The sequence below is a fragment of the Orycteropus afer genome, unplaced genomic scaffold (assembly GCF_000298275.1).
Source record: "Orycteropus afer afer isolate SDZICR_OR568_19922 unplaced genomic scaffold, OryAfe1.0 scaffold00002, whole genome shotgun sequence".
NCBI classification, from domain to species: Eukaryota; Metazoa; Chordata; class Mammalia; order Tubulidentata; family Orycteropodidae; genus Orycteropus; species Orycteropus afer.
The window spans coordinates 11,108,165-11,130,904 of NW_006921589.1; the positions used below are offsets into that span (position 1 = coordinate 11,108,165).

The following is a 22,740-nucleotide window of genomic DNA, read 5'->3' on the forward strand; positions in this document are numbered from 1 at the left end:
TCTCACCCTGGGGGATAACTCCAATAGATTCCACCATGGAGTTCATTACCAATCTCACCCTGGGGGATAACTCCAATAGATTCCACCATGGAGTTGATTACCAATCTCACCCTGGGGAATAACTACATTCAGCTGCCCATTCCACTCAACCGGGCCCAGCCAAGTTGACACACAAACATAACCACCACAGGTGTATCTTGAGTCGATCTCTTTTGAGGTATAAAAGGGATTAAACAAGTGAGCAGAGGAGAGTTGGAATAAAATAGACGCTAAGACACGTGGAGATCTCTAAGGAACTGGAAGCAGACACTGAAGAGACAGAGACCTTCCTCCAGAGCCAACAGAGAGAAAGACTTCCCCTACAGTTAGCACTCTGAATGCAAACTTCTAGCCTCCTAAATTGTGAGAAAATAAATTCCCATTTGTTGTGGTATTTCTTTTATAGCAGCACTAGACAACCAAGACAGCCACCATTATTGAGACCAAAATGGACCAGACACATTGGTACATATTTTATCTGGTCCTCAAAACAATACCAAAAGATAGATTTATTTATTTCTAGAAATCGAGGTCCAGAGAAATTAACTAGTTAGCCCAAGGTCACAAGGATAGTGAGAAACTAAACTAGTATTCAACCCCTTCCCGTCCTTCAAAGCCTGGCTCTCTTCTCTGCACTGTGCCACATTTATTGGAGGGATTTTGACAGTGCAGCTATGAGTGGATATGTGAGTAGAACAGGATAATGTAGGGGCCATTCTAGAGAAAGCAAACTTGTACCACAAGGGGGCTGTTTTGGTTCTTTATTATTGTGTAATAAACCATCCCAAAGCTTGTAGCTTAAAGTAGCAGTTGGTTATCATTGCTCACAGTTCTGTGGGTTGACTACACTCACCTGGGCAGTTCTCACTTGGGGTCTCTCATATAGCTGCAGTCAGATGAAAGCTGGGACTGGAGTCATCTGAAGGCTCAACTGGGCTAGACATTGAAGATGGCAATTTTTAATCACATATCTGACATCTCATCTGAATTGGCTGGAATCTTTGGGGCTTGGCCAGGCAGCTCCATCTCCACACATCCTTCCGGTATGCCTAGCTTAGGTTTCTTCACAGAATGGTGGTCTCTGGGTAGACAGTCTTCATACATGGAGGTTGGCTGCCCTAAGAGTGAACATTCCAAGAGAGCAAGGCAGAAACTACAAGACTTCTTAGGACCTTGTCTTGGAAGTCATGCAGCCTCACTCCCACAGCATGCTGTTGGTGAACATGGATCATGGCCAGCACACATTCAAGGGAAGGGAGCAATACATAGCTCAGTGGGGACCATCTTTAGAGACCGGCTGTGATGGGGGCTGAGGCAGGAAGGGTCAGCTTAGGGAACTGCATGCAGTCTTGCTTTGAAGGGACATATGTGCAAGGGAGAAAAATTGCCAATGACAGTTTGCAACAGATGGTGGTGGTCCTCCTGACATGTTCAGGAACCTGTGTGTGGACACAGACTGAGGCCTTTATCTGCCTAGCATATGAGCACCCTTCCTATGGTGGGGAATTCTCCTTAGTGGGAATGGCAGGGGGAGGTCAGATACTTGCTCCCTCAACTCCTGGTAGAAAGGTCATGGAACTGTGACCTCCGCTTGGCCAAATTAATGCTCCCACCCCAGACACTGAATCTTCAGTAAGTGGCCCTAGGAAGCAGAGGACTATTTCTAGTTCATTCCATGGGCAGCAGCAGCCAGTGCTCAGGGATACGGTGGCTGTGTGGGAGACGCTCCCTGGACTCCAGGTGCTCCAGGTGCAGCAGCCCCCCAGTGAGGCTGCTCTGGGAGCAGGGCTTGGCTGAGTTTCCAGCTGCCCAGCTTTTCTTGGTTCCTGCCTGTCTCCTGGAGTCTGATTCTTGAAGCTTCCTGTCAATTCTGTGAGCTGCCTGATATGATAGTGTTCCAGTAAATTCCTCTTCTCCTTAAGTGAACCAGAGTCCATTCCTGTTGTTTGCATTAAGAACGCTAAGTGGTGCAAAGACCTACTGAAAGCTTCAGTCAGGGGTCAGAGGAAATAAGACCAGAGCATTTCATGGGAGAGAAAGATAGAAAAATCCAATAGAGATGCATTGAAGAGGGTGAAAGGAATGACACCAGCTGGAAGGCCATTGTGACATGTGAGATGTGTGGTGAGCTAGGATTGACAGTGGGAATGGAGTGGAAGAATGGGCAGATCTTGGCCACTAATTGAACACAGAAATGAGAAAAAAGAGCGAGAAGACACTCTCTCAAGCTGACAGGAGTTTTGAGCCTGGATAACTAGGAAAATGATGGTGTTGCAAAGAGAAACAGGCAAGTCAGGAAGAGTTGGTTTGGAGAGGAGAATCCTGCGTACATTCATTCAACAAAGTAAATGCCTGCTCTATGCCAGGCACTGTTGTAGGCATTGAGAATACAGCAATGAATAAAACAAAAGTCTGGTCCTCAAATTAACAAATAATACATATGATAATGAATCTACATTATAAAACTTTAGTTTGTGGTACAAAGTATGTCTGGCTGGTAACTGGAACTTTAAGAAAGATCCTAGGAAGGAAGGCTAGGTCTGAAGACAAAGACTGGCAGTCATTCCCACAAACATTCATTCATTCACTAATACTTCCTGAGTGCCCTTGTACTCAGTATTATTCTTGGCATTAGAAATACAACAAAAAACAAGAGTGTCCCAGCCTTCCTGGAGCTTCCATTATGTGTTATTTTCGGCTCATAGCGGGCCCGTGTTACAGATAGAACTGCCCCAACACGGTTTTGGGGGCTGTAATCTTTATGGAGCAGACCACCGGGAGCAGACTGCCAGATCTTCCCTCCTGATGCGGCTGGGTGGGTTAGAACCACTTACCTTTCAGGTATGCAAGTAAGTGCTTAACCGTTGCACCACCAGAGCCCCTTAAACCGCTTTCGAAAATAATTTCTATTAGCATTTTGGTGCCTAATCTAGGCTTTTAAAATGCAAATCACATTTATATAAATTTTGTTACAAAAATAGAAAGATCGTGTCCTGTGCTATTTTGTATGTATCGTGCGCCTCTCCCTCAGTGTAGAGCAAACATGTCGCAGTCACTAAATATACTTCAACCGCCTCATTTTTAAGGACGATGAGAGGAATTCCATTGAGCAGGTGGGTGGTGATTTATGTAATCTTGTTCCTCTTTTCGGACTCTTACGTTGGCTGCCGACAGATGGCGCCGCAGAACCTGTCGATGAAGCCTCAGCCGGGAGGTTAGGGACAGCTAGGTCGCCCGACAGAGTTGAACACACCCGGATGGAGGAAAAGGTCAGAGAGGCCGCGGTGTGGGAGAGCAAAGGGCCTATGGAGTCGGGTAGGGGAGGGACGCGAGGCGGAGAGTGAATGGAACTCAAGGGCAAGGGGCGCCAAGTGGGTGGTACCCTAGACCCAACAGGAGCGAGACCCTGGGCCCGCGGCGGCGGCGGCGTGCAGTCCAAGCCCGAAAGGTGGTGCGCCGCCGCTTCAAGCCGGCAGAGGGTGCTGTGCTCCCAGCAATTCTCAGTGGGCGGCTCCCAGCTGCGGGCCAGATGTGGGCCGCTGGACTGCGGGAGAGGCAAAGCTCTAACCCGAGCCCCCGCAGACTTGTTGGCGGGGGGAGAGCGGAGAAGGGATGCAGAGGCATGACTAGTGGCAGGACACCCCACTCTCTCTGCTCTGCGGTCTCCCAAATTGCCTTGCGTTGTGGTGCAGAAGAAGGGGAGCCCAGGGGGGGCACTGTTTTCTGATGCCCACAAAAGTGAGCTGTGGGCTGCCAGCGGCCCTGGGGTTGGCTCAGCAAGACTCAGCCAGGTCCACGGGGCGGGATGCGGAGCCAGGAGGGACCCGGGCCGGCGGTTGCGGTAGGAAAGAGCGAGCCCTGAGGGCCCCGCTTCGTGGGGAACTAGCCCTCCACGGCACACGCCCCAACACTGCCCGCAGATCCTCCCTGCGCCTTCTCTACCCTGGATGCGAGATGCACTCGAGAGGAAACTGAGGCACTGCAGGGAGCAGACCCCACTCCACCCCACCCCCCATAGCGTCTGGTGCGAAGAAGCTGGGCTGGAGGGCCGCGGATCGCAGCTCTGATTAAGGACCCCCCGGAGCTGGGACAACCCGGGGGACCCTGCCCCCCTGACTCCCCTGCTGTCCCCACCCGGCAGCCCCGGACTCCGGGTAGTCAGGGGCTGCGCCGCTGTAATTGTCAGTGCAGGCCGGCCGGACTGGAGGACCCGCGCACCCGCGGGCGGCGCAGGGCAGACCTGAGGCTTAATTACAGGGCTTTGGGCCACCGACTGGGTTGCGGCTCTGCTGGGGGGAAGGGGACGGGCCCTTAGCTCGGTGGGCGGGGCCTTGAGGGAGCTCGAAGGCCTTCTGGTCCGCAGCCTGGGGTTCCTTCCCCCGACACTTGGGGGGTGCTGAACTCCAACGAGAGCAGGGGGTGGAGCCCAGATGCCTCCGGAGAGCTGTGGGGAGAGCAGATTCCAAGCTCCCCACCCCCCTCCAGAAGCTCTGGTTGATCTTGTCCAGGGCTCCTCCTTCGTTCTGACCCGGCCCCTCCGCGCTCCTTTCTGCCGCCCCCGTCACCTCCCTTCTTGTATCCTCAGGGCGCTCCCACCCTGGGGAAGAATGTGTCCTCCTAGCGCACCCTTGCCATGGTAAAGGCACACCCTCACCCCCGCGCACCGCAGCGGCCCGGCCTGGCCCTCCCCGCGGCGGGGGAAGGGGAAACGGGCGCCTCCCAGCCCCGCGCACACACCTCAGCTGCTCCGGTTGCCACAGAAACCCCGGGCGTTGCGAAGCGCGCAGCCGCCAAGCGACACCCGGCTCGCCACGCGCTCCCCCACCCTCAGATCCACCAGCAGAGGACCCTGGCTCCGGAGACAGCGCCCTTCCAACTTCAAGGGCAAGGTCCAGAGAGGGATCGTGGGCATGTCTTCTTCCACGCACTGGGACCCTAGGCAGCGGAGGGGCCCAGGAGCATAGAACCAGCAAAGGGGATCCCCCTGTCGCCAGCTGGTCCATCCCCCCCCAGCAGAACCTGAGGGGGGCGCTGGCAGCAGGAAGCCAGGGAAAGGCCCAGGGGCGCACAGGCCCCACAGCAGAGCGGTGATTACAGGGACCTGTCCTTCCCGCCCCCGGCTCCCACTCTCATTAAGTCATTTTTTCCCTTGTTGGAAAGTCCCCGTGCCTTGAGCTCAGGGGCTGAGGCGACCGCACGCAGCTGCCGGCAACCACATGAGAAAGGGGGAGAGAAGAAGGGGGGCCGCTAGTAGGGCCTGGCCACGATCCAAGGTGGAAGGCCCCCTGTGCGGGGCTAGCTGGGGCACATTGATTGGAGGAGAAGGGGGTAGGCTGGTGCCCTGACCTTGATTCTCAGCCACCTGGGGCCCTCAAGCCTCTGCCTCTGAACACTTCTCTCCTGTTTTCTCCTACCCTGGGACCTTCCACAACCCAAAAGCTGGGTGCCTGCTGCTGAACCCCAGCCTGGCTGCCTCTTCTTGAGACCTAACTCCAGCCCACCTGTGTTCCCCACCAGCTTCTTCCTGCTGGCTGCCTCCCTTCCTCCCTTTGGATCTCGTGGCTCACTTGGACCTTACTGTTTTTCTGCCCCAGTGTCCATCAAGGTGAGGGGTGTTGTGGTAGGGGGCTGTCCTGTGGAAGATCTCTGGCCACCTTTGGTTCCTATTTTCCAAATGTCACCTCTGGCCTTCCTCAGCTGTTGGTGAGTTCTTCCTCCCACCTGCCCTCCACACTCCCACTCTGTCTCAAGCCCTTTGACCTATTTCCAGTCAGCACATTGGTACCTGCCTTGCCCTTCTGCCGGTACACTTAAGCCCAGGGCCTCTTGGGCTCTGTTTTCTGCCCCTCATCACCTCCACATCTTCCTTTCAGGCCCTCACCAAGTCCCACATGCCCCTTTTTAGTTGTGGGGTCCAGTTTTGGCCTGGGATGCTTGTCAGCTTCTGGCCCAGACAGGATGGGGGAGGGGCAACACCACATTTGTTCCTTCCCCAGCCGTCCCTCCCCTCTGTGACAGGTCCAAACAAAAACCAAACCCGTCGCCACTGAGTTGATTCCGACTCACTGAACTGCCCATAGGGTTTCCAAGGCTGTATGTAACCTTTACAGAAGCAGACTGCTACATCTTTCTCCCTCCAAGCGACTGCTGGGTTCAACTGCCAACTTTTCAGCTGCTGAGAGCTTAACCACCACACCACCAGGGCTCCTTAACAGGTCAAAAAAAAAAAACAAAAAAAAAAACCTCACTGCCCTAGAGTCGGAACAGACTCATAGTCTGAACCTTCTTTTGGTTTCCAAGGCAATATCACTACAGAAGTAGATTGCCCAACCTTCCTTCAGAGGATTGGCTGGTGGGTTTGAACAGCCAGCCTTCTGGTTAGCAGTCAAATGCCTTAGGCACTACGCCACCAGAACTCCTCCTTAACAGGTCAGGGTAGCATATATCAGATCCCCATGACTTGACTCACTAATGACATGTCCTCTCCCCACAGCCTGGTGTCCAGCTCTGCCCCACCTCACTACCCTCTTCTCCCTCTGGAGGCAGCCTGCTCTTCAGGGTTGCCGCTCCTACCTGTTCATCTTCAGCCTCCCCTCCCCCAGCTCTGTCCTCCATCGGCCGGGAAGACCTAGGAAGGTGAGGCCAAGACTCAATGGTGCAGTGGACGCTGCGTGGTGAGGGTGCCCTCCCTCCCAGGCTGCCATTTCCCCAGGCTTTTCCTCCTCCCTGGAAACCCAGCCCCCACAGCTCTCTCCTGGATGAACAAGAAGAAAGGAATGAGGCAGGTGTGTCTGGTTGCTCCTGCTTAGCCCTCCTCCCGAGGGACTCTCCACACCTGTGGACGGGGCTACCTGTGGGGAATGGGGGAGAAACTTTGTCCTCCACAAAGGCAGCAGAGGCGAATATTTAGGGTCCCTGCTGCCTTAGGCAAGACCCTGTCTGGGAGCTAATAGGATGCAGGCAATTGCAGGGAGGGAGCTGAGACCAAGTTAGTGGAGGCAAATCTCCCATCTGGTGGGCCTACAGGACACATCACCATGAGAGGGCCCTTTCTGCCCAGCCCTACCCAGGGAAACTTGGGGCTGGGGAAGGGCAAGACAGGGTACTGGTGCAGGCCAGCCATTAGGAAAAAGAACAAGATGCCATTTCTGGCTGGCTGATCAGAGGAAGGATGTCAGTCTGGGGTAAACTGAAGCAGGCAGCAGGACCTGGATAGAACTCCTGGATCTCTACCTTGCTCCTTGTTGCCCTCCTCCTTGAGCGTCCGTTCCAGAAAGGCTTCAGCTCTGAGAGCCAAGGAGAGTGCAGCGCTGGACCCAAAGTAGAGCTCAGTAGAGTCTCAAGGGCAGGGAGGGGCTTATTGACCTCCCAAGGGGGAATCTCAGCGGGGGAGCTGGGGCCACGGGAGGCCTAGCCTCCCTCCTCCTCACCCCAGCCTTGCTCACACCCCCTTCCCCTGCCTGGAGTCCCAGAGACCAGGACCCAGACAGTGAGTCTCCTGGCCCTCCCCGCCCCCACCTCCCTGCCACACCTCCTGGCCCCACCTGCTCCCTGGGGCGCTGGGCTGGGTTGAGCTGGGTCTTGCCCAGGATTACTCCTCTCGGTGTGCCTCCTGTCTCTGCTCAAGGGCGCTGCTGGGCACCCCCACTCGTCCTGGCTTGTGGCAGAGAGCTCAGGCTCCCAGTGGGCGGCTGGGGCTCCAGCACTGAGGGCCGCCAGCCCTGTCCCCTTCACCACTTCACTGTCTCCAGCCCAGTCCAGGCCCCTTTCTGCCTTGGAAGATGGCTGTAGCCTCCTAATTGGCCTCTCTGCTGCCACCTTGTCCCCCTTTCAGCCAGTTCTCCATACAGCAGCCAGAGAAGTCTTCTCCATGTTCAAGTCAGACCACAACACTCTCCAACTTAAGATCCTCTGAAGGCCCTCAGCTCCTGACCCTGGCCAAGAAGGACACGTGATGTGGCCTTCACCCACCCTCAGAGCGCCTCTCTGGCTGATCTGCCCCTTGATCTCTTCACTCTGATCATACTGGCCTCTTCACTTTTCCTCCAGCAGGCAGAGCTTCCCCACCTCCGATGCAACAGCAAAGCTACTACCTGGAAAGCCCTCAAGGCCCTCCTTCTCCTTGGGCAGGTCTCAGCCAAGTGTCGCTCAGATAGGCCTTCCCTGACCAGTGGGTTTGTCTAAAAGCCCCCAACCCCACAGATCACTTTATTCCCAGTGTCCTGCTTTATTCTCTAGATGCACACAGCACGTAGTCTTATCTTCTTTGTGTATTTACTCATTTATTGATCTCCCCCAGCCAGAAGGTGAACTCCGAAGGCAGATGCTGTGTCCCTCAGCACAACTGTATCCCCAAGGCCCCTCATGCCCAGCAGAGTGCCAGGCCACAAAGAGAGTGAAAAATAAATATTTGTTAAATGAATGATGAAGGGCAGAGGCAGTTGAGAGAGGGTAACTGGGGCCTTTGTAGAATCACTTCAGCTCAGCTACATCCACTTCTTCTCCTGAACCCCCACCCCATCCCCTGCTGCCAGTCAGCTTCCGTTCCCTCCCCATGCAGGGGAAGGGGGAGATGGGGTGAAAGGAGACCATCCCCACCCCGTTGAGCTGTCTGAGCTCGGTCCTGGAGCCCACAGAAGTGAGTTGTGAGGTGCAGACGGGCCTCGACTGTCCCCTGACTGCAGGTGAGCTGAACCTCCGAGCTGGCAGGTTCCCAGAGGATATTTCCGGTCCGCCTCCTCCTGCTGCAGGAGCCAACGGCCGCGGGGAGCCAGGCCCCAGAAGGCCCGGGTGCTCACTTGCAGACGCTGACCCACTCGGTGATGCGGCACTCCTCGCACACCACGAAGCAGCACCAGTGGAAGCGACAGTGGCAACGCTCGCTGCGCGTCTGGCGCAGGATGTTGTGGCCGCGGCCGCAGCACATGCTGCCGCAGCCGTCGGGGCCCTCGCTGCTCTTGTTGCACAGGCGGCCCACGGTGCCCGCCGAGTCCAGGCGCGGGTCGTGCTCGCAGAAGTCGGGCGACTTCTCGAAGTAGACCAGGTCGGAGGGGCTGGCGCGGCGGCGCGGGCCCGGGGTGCCGGGGGCAGGCGAGGGGACCCCCGCCGGGCCCGGCTCCAGCTGGCCGCCGTTGCGGTTGTGCGGCCGGATGAGCGTGGCGCGGTGGAAGCGGCCGCGCAGCAACGCCCCCACGGCGCGGAACTCCGGCGTCACCTGCCAGCACGTCTTGAGCTGGCAGCTGCCTGACGTGCCGTGGCACTTGCACTTCCGCCGCATGTTCTCCATCACCGCCTGCGGAAGGGGGCATGAGGAGGGGTGGCGCCAGCGGCACGCCCCACTTCCCTGGTCCCTGCGCAGAGACTGGCCTCCTGGAATCTCCAATGCCTTTGACACCCATTCCCATGGCACAGAGATAGATGCAAGCAGGCAACGCACAGCTCCTGAGCCTGAGCCAGGCGTCAGGAGGCGGACGCCCCTGCCTGCTCTTCTGTCGCTCTCCCATCCACCTCCCACCAGGCCAGGCCCCCCGGGGAATTCCCTCCTTCCGGCCCCCCTCTTCTCCTGTCCCCCTTTCCCAGCAGCTGCAGGGGGCCCCTAGGGCTGCAGGCTCTCCCCTGCCACCCAGGTCCTCTCTTGCTTCCTGAGGGGGGATCCCAGACCCTCAGGGAAAGTCCCTCTCCTTCTATCCCTCTGGTGGGGGCCATGAGCAGGAGGATGCCAACCCCACTACATCCCGGCTCCAAAGCCTCTGGCCTAGCTCCAGGCTGTGAGTGGAGGATGTGGTGAGCCTGAAAAAGACCCATTCCTCTCTGAGGTCGTGCAGCCCTGTGCAGGATGCCTAAGGAGGGAACAGGGCTGGGGAGCCCCATCATGTAAGGGAGCACTGGTAGCATAGTCCCTAAGGCATTTGACTGCTAACCTGAAGGCTGGCGGTTCAAACTCTCCAGCTACTCCTCAGAAGGAAGACTGGTCAATCTACTTCCCTAGTGATACCGCCTCAGAAACCCAAGGAGGGGTTGCTATGAGTTGGATCTGCTGAGGAACCATTCCCAGTATGTAGCTGGGACTTATTCAGCTCAATGCTGAGTGCAACCTACCCTTCTGGGTAAAAGTGAGCACCAGCAGGGCCAAAGGCCCTACCTGAATGCAGAACAGGAGTGGTACCCAGAGAACAGGGCTCCCAGCCCAGTGGTGGAGAGGTTCCAGATTCCACCAGGAGACAGTGATGGGAACACAGTCCCCGCCCCCCACCAGTTCTCAGCCTGCCCTAGAGGCTCTTCCCAAAGAGCACCTTGGCAGTATCCTCACCAAAGACTCCTGAAGTAAAGTGCCCCCGCTTCCTGAACAGACAAGGGAGGGCAGTGACCCAGGATCCAGGCCCCTCCCAGCCCAGCAGCAGGACCCTACCGAGAGGGACCTAGCCCTCCAAGCCTTAAAGGGCCCTTGTAGCTAGTCTGTGCAGCCTGTGATGGCAGCACCACGTGGGAACCAGCCCCATGCCTCCCCTGGCCAACAGCTCTGGCACATCTGCTTCCCACAGGAGCAGCCATTAATTAACTAGTTTAACGAGGAGGAGGAGGTGGCACCATTGGTATGGGTTGGGATTGTCTCGAAGCTTGGGAAAAAGCTGCACGGACTGGGCAGGGCTGGGTGGGAGCTGGCTGTGATCTGAGGATAGGTGTGCCTCAGTTTACCTTGCCTCTAAGTCAGGACAGACGGGCCCAGAGACAGCTCAGATCTATGTGAAGGCAGAAAGGAAGACATCTGGGCTGAGAGGCCAGAGAAGGGGGAGTAAGGGAGAGAACAAGGTGCCAACCAGAGTGAGAGGAAGCCAGGAACAAGGCCTGAGCTGGATGGGCAGGGCTGAGAGGATGAGGCCAGTGCAGAATAGCTAGGAGGCAAAGGTGCTGACTGCCATGAGGGTCAGTGGGGCATCATGGTAGACACTACGGGGGCACATGGTGTGGACTACCCCAGAAAGCACAGGAGCACAGGTTCAGAGCCGGGAGATGAATCCTGCCTCTACCTCTTTCTGAGTTGCTGTGTCACCTCAGGCAAGCTTCTTAATCTCTCTGTACCTCCGTTTCCACGACATAACATGAGGCTAATGGCACCCACCACACAGGTTAGGATGCTCAGGACAATGCCTGGCATATAGTAAGCACTCAATAAATGCAGGCTAGTATCACTTCTCTTTGTTTGCTTTCCATGTGAGGGCAGCGGAGAAAGAAGGAAGGCAACCATAGGCCAGTAACACAGGAGCTCCTGGAACCTCAGCCCCCTCACAGTGCTGGAACCCCTCTTTCTGAGACTCCTTGGAAAGGCTGGGGGAGGGAAGAGAGCAGAGAAGCACAGACGAGAAGAGCTAGAGGAGGGGGCCCTGAAGATGATGTAGCTCAGCATCCTCATTTATCTAGTTCCACTGAGGGCCTGAGAGAGTGGCAGAGCCATGTCGGGGACCCCTTCTTCATGTTTCACCCCGGGGAGTGGGAGGAGCAGGTTACTCGGCCCAGGGACGGAAGGAAGGATGGATGGAAATCTAACCCAGGACAAGGGTTGTTTCATCTCTGGTTCCGCAGACAGTGCCTGGACGCAGTTGGCAGTCCGTGCAAGATGACTGAATAATTGGGGAGTGAGCAATGCAGAAGGAGTTGAGCTGGAGAGAGCAGTATAGTCCTTTGAGGTGAGGTAGACCTCCGGGAGGGGCGGGTCCTAGGCTGAGGGATTTGGGGAGGGCCCAGGGGGCGGGGCTCTCACCTGCCTCCCGACTCGGTTGTTGTGGAGCCTCATGCGTGCGTGGATGTCTCTGTGGGGCTCCCGGGAGTCCAGAAAGTCCTTAGAGAAGCGCTCCCCAAAGCCCACGTCGGGGCTACAGCCTCCCCATTCCCAGGAATCCTGCAGGCCCGGGCTGGCAGGGGGCAGGGCTGGGTGCTCGGGGACCCCGTGGCTCAGGCCCTTCCCGTGCTGCAGGGCGTCCAGCTGCAGGCGGTGCAGTTTCCTGCGGAAGGCCTCCTCGTCCCCGCGCCGTGCCGCGTCGCAGCCGCATGCCCGCAGTTTGCCCAGGGCGCACGCATTGGACACTGCGTGCACCACACCGGCTGCTGCGATGGCGTAGGCGAAGGCGCTCTCTCGGAAACCTGCGAGTGGAGACCCGGGAAACATGGGCGCTGGAGAGGCCTCGACATCTCATCCCCTTGCCCCTGAACTTCCTGCCTTACAAAGGAGAAACTGAGGCCCAGTGTGGGGGAGGGTTTGGTACAAGGGCACAGAGTAGGGGGCAGAAATCACACTAGGGGCCAGATGTTCTCACTCACGAAATAGAAGCCTCCCCGTTAGCCATCTGCCTTTTGTACCCCCTGGTAGCGTAGTGCCTAAGGCACTTGACTGCTAACCAGAAGCCTGGCGGTTCAAACCCACCAGCCACTCCTCGGAAGGAAGGTTGGACACTCTACTTCCATAGTGATAACACCTCGGAAACCCAAGGAGGGGTCGCTGTGAGTCGTTCCAGTCCGACTTGACAGCACATAATAACAATAACAAACATCTTTCATTAAGGAAACCTGGTGGCGCAGTGGTTAAGTGCCAAGCTGGTAACCTAAAAGTGGTTCAAACCCACTAGCTGCTTCGGGGGAGATGTGGCAGTCTGCTTCAGCAAAGATTATAGCCTTGAAAGCCCCATGGGGCAGTTCTACTCTGCCCTATACGATCACTATGAGTTGGAATTGACTCACTGGCAAAGGTTTGGTTTTGGTCACCTTTGGTTAACATCACCCCTTGCAAGCACAGAACTCCTGTGTCTCCAACTCTTCAGTTGGGCAGAAAGTATCTGGTAAACACTTTTTTTTTTTTTTTTTTTGATGAGTGTCTATCTATCTATGCATTCACTTATAGATCATTGTCATTATTTTTTACTCTATTTATCATTCACTTTTTCCCCTTCACCCAAGTTACTATGTGTCTACCCTCCAGTTAGAGGTTTAGTCTCCCTTCCCCACCCCTGTTAACCACCAAAGAACATTTCTTTTTTTGTGAAACCCATTTCTTGACTTTTTAGATGTTTGTCTTTTTTGTAATTGACTTCACTCAGCAATGGGCTGTAAGCTCATCCATGTTGTGAGATGTTTCACAGATTTTCAACATTGTGATTTGACATTGCGTGGTATTCCATTGTGTGTCCATACCATGGGTGGCTGATCCATTCCTCCCTTTGATGGGTAGATACATTCTTTTTAGGATCAGGGACTTAATCTATTCCCTCTGGTGATATTTGCAATTTTAAAGGGAGCCTGGAGCTCTGTGTGCCTCGCTGTCCCACATCCCTATTCCTAACAAGGTGCCTGCACATCAGCTTTTGCATCAAGCGCTGCTTTCTCGGGAACACAAGCTAAGACAGACCCCAAGAGACCTTCACTAAAGAAACTTATGATGGATGTAATTTAGAAAGAAAAGGATCCTAAAAGACAGTCTGAGATTTAAGAAGGAATGGTGAACATAAAGGGGAAGAAATGATGAAAATATATATAAATAAAAATAAGCACTGCCTGCATAAAGCAATAATTTCTATTTTGTGGAGTTTAAAGAAATATTGCTAAAATACTTAACAACAAAATTTATTTAGAAGAGTGGCTATTTAAAGAGTTCTATGGTTTCTTTAGTGTTCCGGCAGTGGACTGAGATATTGTTTGAACTTATTCTTAAACTAAATATAATGTCAAAATTGCAAGGGTAACCACTCAAAGAATAGTAAGTGGACTATTCAAATTCTGATTAGGTAGAAGAGAGTAGGAAATGTAATAAGAACATATGCAAATTAGTCCATCAGAAACATGTTGAAAAAGTAGAACAAATAGAAATTTAAAACAAGATAGTTAATAAACAGATAAACAAAATGTCATATACCCACACAATAGAATAATATTCAGCTATAAAAAGGAATGACATACTAACACTTGGTACAACATAGACAAACCCTGAAGCCATGATAAGAGAACAAAAAGCCACATATTTCATGATTTCATTGCTATGTGATGTCCAGAATAAGCAGACACATAGAAACCGCAGATTTGTGGTTGTCAGGGGTTGGGGGAGGAAGGAATGTGGAGTGATTGCGTAATAGATAAGGGGTTTCCTTTTGGATGGTAGAACATCGTGAATGTATATACTGCCACTGGACTGCAAACTTTAATATTGTTATAATGGTAAATTTTATGTTATGTGTATTTGACCAGAATAAAAATAATAATAATAACAATATAGCTAAATGTAAAGTGATATCTTTCAGTAGAAAAGGGGCATTAGTGGGAAACCTGCTAAAATCAAATCAAGTCTGTGATTTAGTCATCAAAAAACCCAAACTCACTGCTGTTGAGTCAATTTCGACTCATAGGAACCCCACCTTGGGTTTCCGAGGTGGTATCTCTATGGAAGTAGATTGCCCAATCTTCCCTCCAAGGAGTGGCTGGTGGGCTTGAGCTGCCAGCCTCCTGGTTAACAGTCAAGTGCCTTGGGCACTATGCTCCTGGAGCTCTTTGATTTAGTCATAGTGAAAAGAGAGAGAGAGAAGGAGGAGGAGGAGGAGAGGAAGAGGAAGAAGAAGCCTGCAGAAAAAAAGGCGAAATTTAACCTGAAGAATCAGTGATGAGGCCCCAATGACCAGGAGGGTAAGTAAGGGAAGATGGCTTCTCTCTAAAGCTCCTGCCCCAAGGTGGCCGTCTGGCAAGTGCTACCACTTTAGGCCACTGCAGAAACTCCCCTGCTGGCAGAGCAATGGGGCCAACAGAGCTTCTCTGTTCCTCATCCACAGGACATCCCTGGAATTCCACTCAAAAAAGGGCACCATCCAGCCACCCTACCTGTGGTCGGTCTAGGTCAGCTGAAGAGGTCATTTAAAGGACGCTGTAGGTGACCTTGGTGCCTACACAGAGTTTGGCATGTAATAGCATTGAAAATTGAGAGGGAAGGTCAAGCTAAGACAAACATCTTTCCCATGGAGCTCAGAAGCACAAAAGTTCTCCCATGACCAAATTACTCCCAGCGCCCCAGAGCTAGGCCTTCCTGGCCATTGACTTGCTGCATTCAGCCAACTTCTGCGAGGTTCGTTGGTACTGCCAGCCTGAGCCATCTTCTGCAAGGGTTCTGGTGGTCTGACCTGTGTAGAGGAGGATCTAGCTTCTGGCTCTACAGCTGCTGCTTTCTTATTCTGGGTTTGAGAGAGGCCCAACTGGGAGCAAGCTCTGGTTTAAGTCTCTGAGCAGCCTCTGGACCCCAGAGAGAGTGCAGGCAGAGGGAGGGGCCAGGGACAAGGACTTGAGTGAGGCCTGAGAGTCAGAGAAAGGAGAACCTCTGGTCTTTCCATCTCAGCATTGAAGACTGGAAGGACATGCTCTCAGGGACCTCAAAGACCCTATAGAGCCACCCAGGTCTGGATGGAGACCCTGGGCCTGTTCTACCCCCTGGTCCTCACTCCCTGTATCACAGGGCCCTGCTCTCTTTTCTCTACCCAACCAAAAGAGAGAGAGAGAGAGAAGATGGCTAGTAGTTAAAAGTATAGACTCCAGAGCCAGATTTTCTGGGTTCAAATTTGGGCTTTACCATATACTAGCCACTGATAAGGAGCTCTGGTGGCGTACGTAGTGCCTAAGGCATTTGACTGTTAACCAGAAGGCTTGTGGTTCAAACCTACCAGCCACTCCTCAGAAGGAAGATTGGGCAATCTACTTCCATTGAGATATCACATTAGAAAGCCAAGGAGGAATCACTATGAATCTAGTCTAATCTAATTGACTCGACAGCAGTGAGTTTGGTTTTTTTTTGGTTGTTGTTATTTAGCTGCTGATAATTATGTGACCTTGATCAAGTGACTTACCCTCCTTGTGCCTCAGTTTCCTTGTCTGTAAAATGGGGTTATTATTGTCTATCTCACTATATTGTTCCAAATATTCAACAAGTTAATGACCTTAAAGAGCTTAGAACAGTGCTTGATTCATAATGAGTACCACATGGACAGTAGCTGTTACTGACAAGTTCTTGCTGTCTGGCCCACTCATTCCTGCCACCATGCCCTGCCATTGCTTCTTGTTTCACCCTGAGCAGAGACAAAGGCCAGCAGCTCATGGCCCACTCTAGAAGGAATCACTTAGGGCACTAGAAGGCCATGAAGCAGACTCTCCCTCCTGTCCTGTTCTTCCAGCTCGTGGCATCTCAGTACCCTTTCCATAAGGAAAATGCCCAGCTGTGAGCAGACAGTAGGGGATGGGGGTGCATCTGAGCCTTCAAAGGGGATGCTGGCAGTTGGTGGAAGTTATAGAGGAGTTGAAATTGCTCTGGGGAGATGGGGCTCAAGGGGAGGAGGGTGGACCTGGATCCCTGGAGAACACACTCTGTTTATCCCTTGCCTTTTATCTATGGAACTCTAAGCACTGCCTTCATTCTTAGGGAGTCATGAGCTTGCTCCTAGAACAAACTTTAGTGCCCAGACCAGAAATCTCCCCATACACATGCATGTGTGCACATGCACACACATATCATTATGCAAAAGGCGGAAGGCAAAAGTCACAGGGTCATGGGGCTGGACCCAGCCTAGTCTCTCCCAGCTCCCAGGCCTGGCAACTTCCCAATGAAGGATATTGGGCTCTAGCAGAATCCTGCTGCTGAGAAAGAAACCCAGACTGTCTAGCTCCTAGTCTCTGGGACCCTCCCTGTCCACACACAGCACCAGGAAAGAGCAAGAGGCCTGGTCTAGGAGGGTGTGCAGAACCAACCATCTTCACCCAGCCCCTGACACCTTCAAGGCAGGCCTGGACGGATCTGGAGAAATGTAACCTGCAGCCTGGTGAGAACACCCAGGCCCCATGCAGCTGAAGACTCCTTTCCTACACCCCTCATGGCCTCTGACAGCTGTCACAGCCACATAAGTGTACAGGGCCTTGTAGCCACCTTCTGTCCCAAACATCCAGGCTTCAGAGGAGTCCAGCCCACTGAGTCTGCCCCCAGCTCCCACTCAGGGCCCCAGTTTCGGCCCTGGCCCCGACTGTCTGGGGCAGCTACAGGCACTGTGCCATCTGGCCAGCTGGAAGGGGAGCGGGGTGGAGCCATGGCCAGCTGGGCTGCTCAGAGCAGAGGGGGTGCAGTTCGTTAATTAGCCGGCCTGCCTTTGATCTGGGACAGGGACTGCCAGCATCTAAGTGGAGTCAGCTGCTGCTTTGGGGCTGTAGCCTATGGCTAAGAAGGGACTGGGGGAGGAGATTTGGAGGGTAGGGGAGTGAGTAGAAGAGAGTGGATTCAGGAGCCAGTGGGAACCAGGAGGGGTTAGAGAGGCTTGAACCTTGCCTTTCTGAGTCGAAGAGGGAGGGAGGGGAGGTCTGGTCTCCATTCCCTCCGTGCACTTAATCTGACTGTGCTCCTGTCCCGGTGCTGAGAATGTTGTGTGCATGTGGGAACACTTAGGCATGACACTGAATGTGGCTCCATGTTTGCACAAACATGGGTAAGAGTAGGTGTGCATGTGTGCGTATCAGTTTCATTTCTTGGAGCACACCCTGCTGTACCAGCTCATTCATCTCTGGACATACCGTGGGAGTCCATGGTGGCCTGTGGCTTGGGAGGCGGTGTGGTAAGGAACTGAGTGAACACCAGCTCTAAAGTCAGCTAGCCTGCATTTGCATGCAGGCTCCACCTCTCTCAGCTCTACTACTCACCAACTGTGAGACTAAAGCAAGTTATCCAATAAAATCTGCAGCATGGGCGCTGCTTGGGGATCGTAAAGCACAGATAAAGTGCCCAACACACAGAAGTGTTTAACAGATTTTGGCTAATTTATTGAATGCCACTAAAGTAACAGGACCTAGGAGATAGTGGAGTATGATAGTCTGTGCCTCAGTTTTCTCATCTGAGTACAACTACATACTTCAAGCCCTGAAAGCCTAGGTATAAAACTAAGACTCCCCAGGGGTGGAAGTGGCAGAAGAAAGAGCCAAGGTCTTGGAGACCAGAGACGCAAGAATCAAATTGCTAACTTCCCTTGGGCTGGGGGCCTGGCTTGCTGTTGAACTTCACACCTCTTCTTTCCATCCATTCTGAATAGGGCCTTAGGGAAGAAAACACCTAACCTGCAGGAGCTCATAGGACCACACTCCCCTCCATCAAGTCTTTCCTGACTTCTCATCCCCTCTCATTGCAGTGTCCAAGCCCAGGCCCTTCCTCCCTTCAGTCTGCCCATCACCAGTGAAAGATGCAGAGGTTCGCTATTCCTCACAGTGAGGAAGTCCCTTCCAGCAGATGTCTGTCTAGCATGCCACCAGGCACCAAGCATCTGCGCTCCAGGTCCTTGATACAAAAAGGTGGGGATATCACTGTCTTTGCTGTTTAGGTCACAACTGCATCTGGGCTGGGCAAAGCAGACAGCCTGGGCTTGGGGTCCTCCCACAGCATTTTTTAAAAAACACAACACAACAAAAAAACTCTCTCTAATCCTTTGGGGGTCCCTATCCCTCTCCACTCCCAGGCTCCACCCCCACCCCCTTGTGCCCTCTCCTTGATTGGATAAAGTCCCATTACATGCCCTGCCTTCCCAAGTTTGCCCTCTTGAGGGCTCAAGCACCCCTTCCCTCCTACATCAGAGCCCCATCCTCCTAGCCCAACACGTCTCACAAAAGTGTGAGACAATTAGATGACAGTGGTAGAATTAAGACAAGGACTTGAAGCACTTACTAATCAAGATGAAAGACTACAGACTTCAGTATGGATTATACCTCAACATAAAGAAAACAAAAATCCTCAAAACTGGACCAATAAGTGACATCATGATACAAGAAGAAAAGATTGAAGTTGCCAAGGGTTTCATTTTACTTGGATCCACAATGAATGTCCATGGAAGCAGCAGTCAAGAAATCAAATGGTGTATTGCATTGGGCACGTCTATGCAAAAGACCTCTTTAAAGTGTTAGCAAGCAAAGATGTCACCTTGAGGTGCATCTGATCCAAGCCATGGTATTTTCAATTGCCTCATATTACATGTGAAAGCTGGACAATGAACAAGGAAGAGCGGAGAACTGATGTATTTGAATTACGGTGTTGGCGAAGAATATTGAATATACCACAGACTGCCAGAGAATGAACAAATCTGTCTTGGAAGAAGTACAGCCAGAATATTCCTTTGAACTGAAGATGGCGAGACTTTGTCTTACGTACTTTGGACATGCTATCAAAAGGGACAAGTCCCTGGAGAAGCACATCATGCTTGGTAAAGTAGAGGGGTCATTGAAAAAGAGAAAGACACTCAATGAGATGGATTGACTTAGTGACTGCAACAATGGACTCAAACATAGCAATGATTATGAGGATGACAGAGGGGTTTCGTTCTGCTGTACACAGGGCTGCTATGAGTCTGAACAGACTCAGGGGCACCTAACAACAGGAGTACTAAGAGGAGTCCCTGGGAGTTGCAAACTTTTAAGCACTCAATTACTAGCCCAATGCTTGGCAATTCAAAGCCACTAAGAGGCACCTTGGAAGACCTGGCCATCTGCTTCTGAGAGATCCCAGCCTTGAAAAGCCTGTGGAGCACTCAGCACACATGGAGCATCGTGAGGTGGAATAGACTCAATAGCAACTAACAACAGCATTAAGGAATCAATAGCATTAAGATGGAAGGCTCATGGTAGCTTCTCCTCCCAGTAGTGTGAGCACTCTATGTATTTGTTTATTTTTAATAGAACAAACAACTTGATTTTATTATTATTCAAAAAGGTACATTATTATTATTATTATTATTTAGATTTCTCACTCTTTGCTTGTGCCTTCAACATTTGCACAACGATTTTCTGCTCCTCAATAAGGAAAGCGTGCTTGATCCTGTCACGGACACATTGAGCACACATGGAACCACCATAGGCTCTGCTGACATGTTTGTTTGTTTGTTTTCCTGGACAATCTCGTGAGAACTTTAGGTCTCACAGCCCGAACTCCTCAAAGTCGGCGTGGGCACACACTGTATGCAGACTTTGGTGCTTCACCAACATTTTTGCTATAAAGGTAAACAATTCTATTACCAGGGGTTCGGGACAGCCTAGTTTTGTTAGAGGCTGAGGGTAAGTCAGACGCTGGACCATTCTGAATGTCTCTAGACAGTGTCCTGGAAGAGGAAAAAGAGAGGCAGTCTGTGCATTTTAAATAAGGCAGAATCCACATTCAAGAGAACCCTGTTCTACATATAAACACAGAGACAACTGAGAAGATCAGATGGGAGTCAGTGAATAGGAATATACTCCAGACCAATGATAGATTCAGAGGAGGCTAATCCTGCACAGATACTAGTGATACAAAATACTCACAATCATTACAGAAGCAACAGAACACAGACATAGAGCAATCCCTCATAGACAGCCAGACACTGAGGGAGAGAGAGCCACTGGGTCTGCTGACTCAGGACCATAGTACTGGGGGACACCAGACTCAATTGGCACAAAAAAATACATATAAATCTTGTTATACAACCTACTTTGGTGAGTAGTGTCTGGGGTCTTAAAAGCTTTCGAGAAGCCTTCTAAGATGCAGCTAATGGTCTCCTATCGTCGGAAGCGAAGAAGAATGAAGAAAATCAGGGCATTTGGGAACAATCAGCCCTAGGACATGATGGACCTTGAGATCAGAAGAACTAGATGGTGCCCGGCGACCAATGCCAACCACTTGGGAAGGGATCAAAACTGGAGATCCCAGATAGAATGGGAGGAAAAACATGGAACAAAATTCAAAAACACAATAACTACCAGAATTACTGGTCAGGTGTAGTCTGGTGGGATCCCCAAGACTATGGCCCTGGGATACACTTCAGACCCGGGATAAAACTCACTCCCAAGGGCTGGCTCTCAGCCCAACGGTAAATAAGACTTACATGCAGAACACCCAACCCAGGGCGATGCACCCACCTACTCTATGGAGATACATCCCTTGGAGCAATCAGCCATGGGGCATGACAGGGGCAACATTCACACAGAGGAAAAGGTAGACAGACAGGAGTGCATAACTAAGAAAGGCACAGAGAGGGGGGGGTTACTGGAAAGGGAGAGGAGGGGAGTGGGTTAGGGTTGGGAATGATTTGGGGAGTGAAACCAAATGTACAGGAAATGTTGAATGGTGGTGTAGTGCCTAAGGCACTTGACTGCTAACCAGAAGACTGGTGGTTCAAACTCACTAGCTGCTCCTCAGAAGGAAGGTTGGGCAATCTACTTCCTTAGTGATACCACCTCGGAAACCCAAGGAGGGGTCGCTATGAGTCAGATCCGACTCAAGGGCAGTGAGTTTGGTATTTTTTGAAAGTACCATTTTAAAGTGAGAGAGAACCTTATCAGCAGCCTGGGTCAGAAGAGAGCTGGCACTTAAGGGATACTGAGGTCACCTGATCCCACAATGAACAATCCATGCTTTGAAAAGATGGGAGACTGGGGAAAGGACCCAGACCAGGAACTGGCTGCCACCAAGAGTAGACTTATGGGATTCAAATTTAGCTGGTGGCCTAAGGCATTTGACTGCTAACCAGAAGGCTGGCGGTTCAAACCCACCAGCCACTCCTCAGAAGGAAGACTGGGCAATCTATTCCCCTAGAGATACCACCTCAGAAACCCAAGGAGGGGTCGCTATGAGTCGGATGGACTCCATGGCAGTGCGTGAGAGGTAATAGAAGAGCTCTGGTGTCACAGTGCTTAAGGCATTTGACTGCTAATCAGAAGGCTGGTGGTTCAAACCCACCAGCTGCTCTTTGCAAGGAATTCCGTATTTACCTCATTGGAAACCAAATGGGGGTCACTATGAGTCTGAATCAACTGGAAGACAGTGAGTTTGGGTTTTTTGTTGTGTTTTGTTTCGTTTTGGTTTGGTTTGCTTTTAGCCTAACAGGTCAAGGTGGACCAGGGAGGAGGAGGGAGGGGCACAGTGGTGGCCCTGAGGAGAAGGGCAGTGGCAGTCCCTGTTCAGAAGCCCAGAGTGCCCTCTGAGGAATGAGAGGTAGAAATGAAGTGTCCCAACTTGGGGAGCAGAAGCTACTGAGCTAGGGCGCTATTCTAAAGCCCAAGGAACCCAGCCACCCAACCCCACCCCCAACCCAGGAGCCACTGTCCTGCCCCCTCCTGGCCCTGGGCGCCCCCACCCGCCTGGCTAGCCCCAGCAAGTCTCCCCCCCCCCCAACCTCTCCTCCACCAGTCCCCCCAGCTCACCTCCCGCTTATTAAACTGCAGGTGAACCCGGGAGTGCCTGGCGCCGCGCCAACCCCACGCGGTTCCGCGGCGGCTCAGAACTCTCCCCCAAGCTTCAATCCCCCCACGTCCTCCACTAGGCCGTTGGGGCTGGGCAGGACGCCTGGGTTCACTTACTCTAGAGGGGACAGAAGGACCAAAGGGGAAGACGGGACACCGAGGCCGGAAAGAGGGAAGAGCCGGTCTCCTTGCCTCACCCCAGGCGGCGGGGTGAGAGCCAGAGCGCCTACCGGAGTGCCCAAGAGGGGAAACAGGAGCAAGGGCCACAGGGTCACCACCGTGAGGGCCCTTGGGTCTTAGAAGGAAAATGAGACTGCGGGTGTGCCCCGGGAGCGCGGGGGACCTGGAAACACGAGGGTGGGAGCAGGCCTGTCACTTCGTATCCGCGAGCGCAGGCGGCAGGGCGCGCGGGGAGCCGGCGGAGCTGGGCAGTGGCCCTGGATCCTGGCGGCC

At 52.7% G+C, this 22,740-nt stretch overlaps 2 protein-coding genes across 2 annotated transcripts in view; both read right to left on the reverse strand.

Annotated features, from left to right (window-relative positions):
- CDK5R2 (cyclin dependent kinase 5 regulatory subunit 2) overlaps positions 1 to 4,951 on the reverse strand; it is a 59,154-nt gene extending 54,203 nt beyond the window's left edge. Inside the window, exons 1-3 of the mRNA XM_007959417.2 lie at positions 4,795 to 4,951; positions 4,314 to 4,483; positions 3,445 to 3,583 (exon numbers count right to left, since the gene is read on the reverse strand). Of these exons, the coding sequence (XP_007957608.2) occupies positions 3,445 to 3,583; positions 4,314 to 4,483; positions 4,795 to 4,951 (466 nt within the window). The remainder of the gene's footprint in view (positions 1 to 3,444; positions 3,584 to 4,313; positions 4,484 to 4,794) is intronic.
- Positions 4,952 to 8,833: 3,882 nt separating this feature from the next.
- Positions 8,834 to 22,740, reverse strand: part of WNT10A (Wnt family member 10A) — a 16,688-nt gene continuing 2,781 nt past the window's right edge. The window contains exons 3-4 of the mRNA XM_007959438.2: positions 11,798 to 12,177; positions 8,834 to 9,331 (exon numbers count right to left, since the gene is read on the reverse strand). Of these exons, the coding sequence (XP_007957629.1) occupies positions 8,834 to 9,331; positions 11,798 to 12,177 (878 nt within the window). The remainder of the gene's footprint in view (positions 9,332 to 11,797; positions 12,178 to 22,740) is intronic.